The sequence below is a fragment of the Austrofundulus limnaeus genome, unplaced genomic scaffold, assembly GCF_001266775.1.
Source record: "Austrofundulus limnaeus strain Quisiro unplaced genomic scaffold, Austrofundulus_limnaeus-1.0 Scaffold718, whole genome shotgun sequence".
Classification (NCBI taxonomy): domain Eukaryota; kingdom Metazoa; phylum Chordata; class Actinopteri; order Cyprinodontiformes; family Rivulidae; genus Austrofundulus; species Austrofundulus limnaeus.
In genome coordinates this window covers 103,547-109,814 of record NW_013953120.1, presented here as the reverse complement: position 1 = coordinate 109,814, position 6,268 = coordinate 103,547, and the positions used below count along the sequence as shown (strand labels likewise).

The window sequence follows — 6,268 nt, the reverse complement described above, 5'->3', positions numbered from 1 at the left end:
ATCAATGCCACATTGGTAGAGTACCTAAAACCTGAGAGTCATACTAGTGAGTGTCAAAGCAATTAAAGATGAAAGATATTGATTTTTAACTTAGCTAATTGCCTACCTGCAGCAGCTCCACTCCTTCCCAGCTCCACACACACCTGATGCTAAACACTAGTGTGCAGCCATCTTAGCTCCAAATCTCACAGAAAGTCTTGTGGGAAAATCCCGTGGCAAGTCTCGCGAGATTTCATACTTAGTTTATGGACAGAAGGGAAAGGAGGGGAAACAGATATTTGCCTTAAAATTGACTGGGCTACAAATCTCACAACAAATATTTCTCCCCTCATGTTGATGGTGATGTCCTTGGAGAGATATGTAGCTGTGTGCTACCCTCTGAGGCATGCTTCCATCATCACTATCAAAAACACAACACTGTCTATTATTGCAAGTTGGACTGTCAGTTTACTAAATAATCTCACCCGGTGTCTTTTTTTGTTACAGTTTTCTCTTGAAAAACTAGAAACTTTACTTGTGAAAGACTATTGCTATGATATTAACTGGTTTCCAGATTCTCTACGTGAAAGATATGATAAAGCCTACACTTGTTTAGTGATTATTTCAGCTGGTTTGGCAGTAATTTCCTCATACACTGGAGTTGTACTAGCAGCTAGATCAGCTTCTACAGACAAAGTATCGGCCCTTAAAGCCCGTAAGACACTGCTGTTGCATCTAGTACATCTGGGCCTCAGTCTATCTTCAACCGTTTACCACCCACTGCTCATGGCTCTTTCAACACTTGTCACAAGGATAGTGTTTGTATGGGTCCAGGATGTTTTCTATGTGATTATCATCATCTTACCCAGATGTCTGACTTCACACATTTATGGTCTCAATGATAAGACTATCAGACCTGTTCTACTGTACCATCTATGTGGTCAACTGAAAATCTCAGTTAAACCAGGTCCATGCTGAGAAGTTAGGCTTTGGTTAATGTCGTCATGACTGAGTGTATTTGGCTTCAGAAAGAGTATAATTAAGAGCTGTAACATCTGTCAAAAAAGCCTAAATCAGTGTTATTTAGCATGACCTGATTTTTGCTCATAATTTTGACCAGCATTATACACTATATTGCTGAAAGTATTTGCTCAGCCATCCAAATGACTGTGCACCAGTGCACAAAGCAAGGTCCATAAAGACATGGATGGCATCATCTTGTGTGGATGATCTTGATTTGCCTGCACAGTRTCCTGACCTCAACCTGGTAGAACACCTTTGGGATGAATCAGAGCAGAGACTGATAGTCAGGCCTTCTCATCCAACATCAGTATGTGACCTCACAAATGTGCTTCTGGAAGAATGGTCAAAAATCCCCAGAAAACACTCCTAAACCTTGTGAACAGCCTTCCAGAAGAGTTGAAGCATTTCTAGCTGCAAATTGTGGACCAATGTCATATTGAACCTTATGGATTAGGAATGCAATGTACCTTAAGCTCATATGTGATTCAAGACAGGTGAACAAATACTTTTGGCAAAATAGTGTACCATTGAAAAATAGTTATTGTTTGGTTTTAAATTGATTTTACCTAAACGTAATTATTTTTCCATGTTTTAATTGACATACTATTTTAGTGAGACAAAATCATTTTTGTGAGAAATAAGTTCTAATTCTAGTCTTGGCCAGTGTGGATTTACCCTTTTATATATAGACTTGTCTAAATGTAGAAATAAAAGTCTAGTGTGAAGGATAACAAAATGACCTGTCTTTATTTACTGGTTTTAAATGAAGCATAACATTTTTGTTTCAAGTGTAGGAAGAAACAAAAACCTACCAAATCTAAAACTACAAAAGCATCATTGTAATGGCAAAGAATTGTTGTTGACTTCCTATGAGGACAAATCTTACACACCACAGGTGATATGTAGGCCAAAAGTAAATATGGGTCCTTATTTCTTTTTTTTTTTCATTGAAACCAAGAGAAAGGTAAATCTTCATTTTCATGCTGTTCTCATGTCTATGAAACTTTTTTGTACAGAGTCACTCCTAAGTTGTTCAGCATAATAGTAACTTGACTTACCCTCCTATTTTCAAAGATTTTTTTTGCCTCTCTTCCAAATAGCTTCTTCAGTTTTGGTTGCAGCCTGCCAATTCCAGGCTTAAAAATGTAGTTTAAAAAAAATACAATAATTTGGCCATTACTGGCTGGCCCACCCCTCCATCCTCTGAGTTTCCATGGGCCATTAATGTGTTAGAAGCATTTGTAGGCACAAGTGGGTACCTACAGGTACAGCGCAGTCACATAAGAGGATGACAAATTTTTAAAAATGTAGGCTGCATCTGAGTATCTTATGTGACTGACAATGTCCAAAGATTCATTGCACCTTCAGCAAACTAAACCAAAAAACAGACACCTGTTTTTTTTCTTTTTATACGGTGAAGTTTTGGGGACCCCAAGAAAATAATTCTTGGGGTCCCCTTTATGGATCCTGAGAAGCTCAGAACACTGAGTGTTTCTAACCTTGTGTACTTCATCCGAGGGACGAGAAAGTTTAAATGAAGACCAGTGTCTTTTTGGGGAGAGCAATGGGCCCACTTAGGAGGCCTCCGCTCATATGGATTTTATATCCATCCCCACTTACCATAAACATAACCATAAGAAGTCTGATTGCTGTAGGGATAAATTAGTTTTTTAGTTTATCAGTGTGCATTGCATTGGCAATGCACACTATTGTTTTCCTGTTTCTCTTTATTATTCAACTTATTCCGTCTTCTTCCACGTCGCCACGCTACTCCTCCTGCATACTTTGTCCTACAGCTATCATTGTAATTTCTATCTGTAAAGGTCCTTTGCGAAATGGTTGCTATGCCTTCTGGTGCCTATACAACTTGTATTTTTTGAAATATTAATGTTTAAACTTTATTCCAAATTTATATAATGGGAGTGAATGGGGCCTTGTAATGTCCAATATTACCCCCAGCTGTACTCAACTTGGAACTGCGCCATAGTTTTTTAATATTTTACCTCAATGGTTCAGTGTTTACACTACTAATATGATTGTACTTTCATGTTTTACTATACATTTGTCTTAATACTGCTCTATTGTTGTCATATTATGCAGTTTAGTGTCAATAATTGTATTGGAAATGTGGCCTCTTTCTGCACACATACAAACCAACCCCTGGCACCACACTCTGCCAGAGCTCTAATGGTCTATGCCATGGGCTTTCATGTGTGAGATCATGGTTCAATCCCAGCTATGAACAAACACTTTCATTGAAACCTCATATTTTCAGATTATATTGTCACACCATTACACTCAATGGTTCAGTGCTTTACTATAAAATTGTCTTAATACTGTTCTATTGTTGTAATATTATGCAGTTTAGTGTCAATAATTGTATTGGCAATGTGGCCTCTTTTTGCACACATACAAACCCACCCCTGCCACCACCTTCTTCTACATCTCCACTGGTCTAATGGTCTATGTTGTGGACTTTCATGTGGGAGATCAGGGTTCAAAACCCGGCTAATGCAACTTTAACAAAAGATCTCTTCCAACTTCATATTGCTACTCAATTACCTTAATTACAAACACCTGCTCATGTGACAGGCACAAACTGGTTTAGAAAACACAATTGAATTTGGTCCCATTTCATTTTGCAAGTCCAATGCTGCAGGCAAAGCCATGCTGCAATGACATGCAACGTGGCAATGCACACTTGTTTTTACATCGTAAAAACCCATGTCTCGTTAGTTCTACATCTTGGCAAATGATACCTGCATCTGGACAGAAGCAAAATAAACTCACCAAGGAGTAGATGATTAGGGTCTGCCAGATTTAGTCAGGGCTTCTTTACTGACCTCACCTTGTGTAAGACAGTGAGGTTTAATATGACTATGCCAGCAATTCTGCTGCACATCAAAATAATCCCCAAGATTTTGTTCCTGTTCTTAAATGTTAAAATCCCAAACCAACAGATGAAGGTAAGGTTTAAAAGACAATGAAACATGAATAAAACGATCTCAGAAAAGAATAGATCTCAGGATCAATCTCAGAGATCTTTGTCTAAAAGAGTTCAGTCTGAGGAACAACTAAGAATCTAAACAGAACTCTTAAGTTCCCAGGCCTCTGGTAATGGACCTGATAAACACATAAACAAGTGCTGATTGAACTGGGATTTATCCACCCATCAGTGCTCTGGTAAGACTGGTAAACGTGATCTGTCATGGGATCATAATGCCAGTTCAAAGCTCATAAAACATACGTGAGGCCAATGAAACACTGGAGAGCAGCTCTGCCCACACAGAAACCATCATCGAGTCTAACCTGCCAGCTTCACACAGGTGAAGAGTCCAAGTCTGACAGTGGTTTTATTGATTACCTATTGTCTCTTATTAACTTGTTGTGTCTTACAAAGAATTGATTAACAATACTTACTTACATTTCTTATAACTTGTATTTTTAGTGATATCAAGGCAATTATTTATGTTTTAAATAGCCTCTGCTATGTCAAATGTATCATATTCATACTCTAACATCACTGTGGGATTGCAGTATCAGGGTGTATTGGAATTAGTGATACTTTCTTGTCTGACTACAGTTCCAGCCTGTGTTTCTCTYCTCATTAATGGTATCATGATRTTCACHCTGAGGAGTAAACCTGTGTTTCGTGACACCTGTCGTTATGTTCTTCTGTATAATCTTCTTGTTGCAGACACTGCTCTGCTGGCAATGGGCCAGATTCTTTACCTACTTGCTATCTGTAGAGTCAGATTAACATATCCTGTATGTGGTTTACTAACAATGTTTGCTAAYCTCACATCTAATATTTCTCCTCTCACACTTGTGGTGATGTCCTTGGAGAGATATGTAGCTGTGTGCTACCCTCTGAGGCACGCTTCCATCATCACCATCAGAAACACAACACTGGCCATCATTGCAAGTTGGACTGTCAGTTCACTAAATATAATCACCCGGGGTCTTTTTTTGTTACAGTTTCAATTAGAAAAACTAGAAACTTTACTCATGAAAGACTATTGCTATGATATTAACTGGTTTCCAGATTCTCTACGTGAAAGATATGATAAAGTCTACACTTGTTTAGTGTCTATTTCAGCCGGTCTGGCAGTAATTTCCTCCTACACTGGAGTTGTACTAGCAGCTAGATCAGCTTCTACAGACAAAGTATCGGCCCTTAAAGCCCGTAAGACACTGCTGTTGCATCTGGTGCAGCTGGGTCTAAGTCTGTCCTCCGCCATTTACTACCCTTTGCTTATTGCTCTTGCCACATATGTAACAAGGATAGTTTTTGTGTGGGTCCAGGATATTTTCTATGTTACCATATTCATCTTACCCAGATGTCTGACTTCACTCATTTATGGTCTCAGAGATCAGACTATCAGACCTGTTCTACTGTATCATCTATGTGGTCGACTGAAAATCTCAGTTAAACCAGGTCCATGCTGAGAAATTATGCTTTGGTTGTTGTCTTCATGATTTAGCATGTTTGGCTTCATTATGTGAGAAAGGAAGGTGACCTGTGAATATCTGTTAAAGCAGCTGAAAACAGTATTATGTAACACGACCTAAATTTTGTTCAAACATTTTTAACCAGCAACATACCGTTGAGCAATACAGTAGATGTTTGGTTTTAAATTTATTTTACTTTGTCATAAAATGTTTGCTTCAGGTTTTACTTTGTAATAGAGAACATGTCCTGATTATGATTAAATGTTTTTAGAAAAGTTGTTTTAAACAATGTTTTTTAAACACTAAGGCTCAGTAGTTTATTTAAAAAGATTGTCCAAGTTTTGCTCTTGAGAAGGGCTGGTTGCAAAATATTTTGACCAGGTAATTCATGGACTTAATAGAATTTTGTAAATAAAATAAATGTAATGCACACACAAAAAATCGTTGTCTATATTGGTTTATTGTAAGTACTCTTGTGTTTTCTGTGCAGGAATAAACAATGTCTACCATAACCATAACCTACGAAAGATGTATTGGCCATGTATGGTACTCTCCACTCAGGCTATTTTTAGAACAGTAGTCACATGACTATGATTGCTCAACACTTATACTGTTGAAACCAGAATTATATATATACACACACACAAAGTATGTAGGGGTCACCTCGAGTGAAGAAACAGGAGTTAMTGCCTCAAAGCAGGTCTCGGACAGGCCTGAAAGAAGGCAGGAACACTGAACTCTATTTTAGGCCATGATGGGTCATTTCAACCTACGGAGGACTTCAGTTCTCTAATCAGATATTAAACAGAAACAA

General features: G+C 38.1%; 2 protein-coding genes across 2 annotated transcripts; both read left to right on the top strand.

Annotated features, from left to right (window-relative positions):
• Nucleotides 1–303: 303 nt before the first annotated feature.
• Nucleotides 304–957, top strand: LOC106532092 (olfactory receptor 8A1-like; the record flags this gene model as incomplete). Its single annotated transcript, XM_014028084.1, has 1 exon — nucleotides 304–957. A coding segment is annotated over one exon (654 nt), but the record flags the coding sequence as incomplete, so codon positions are not given.
• Nucleotides 958–4,490: 3,533 nt separating this feature from the next.
• On the top strand, nucleotides 4,491–5,451 carry LOC106532090 (olfactory receptor 1073-like). Its single transcript, XM_014028083.1, has one exon. It carries the CDS (start codon nucleotides 4,492–4,494, stop codon nucleotides 5,449–5,451), a length of 960 nt encoding a protein of 319 aa, XP_013883537.1. The 5' UTR covers nucleotide 4,491.
• The last annotated feature ends 817 nt before the right edge of the window (nucleotides 5,452–6,268 follow it).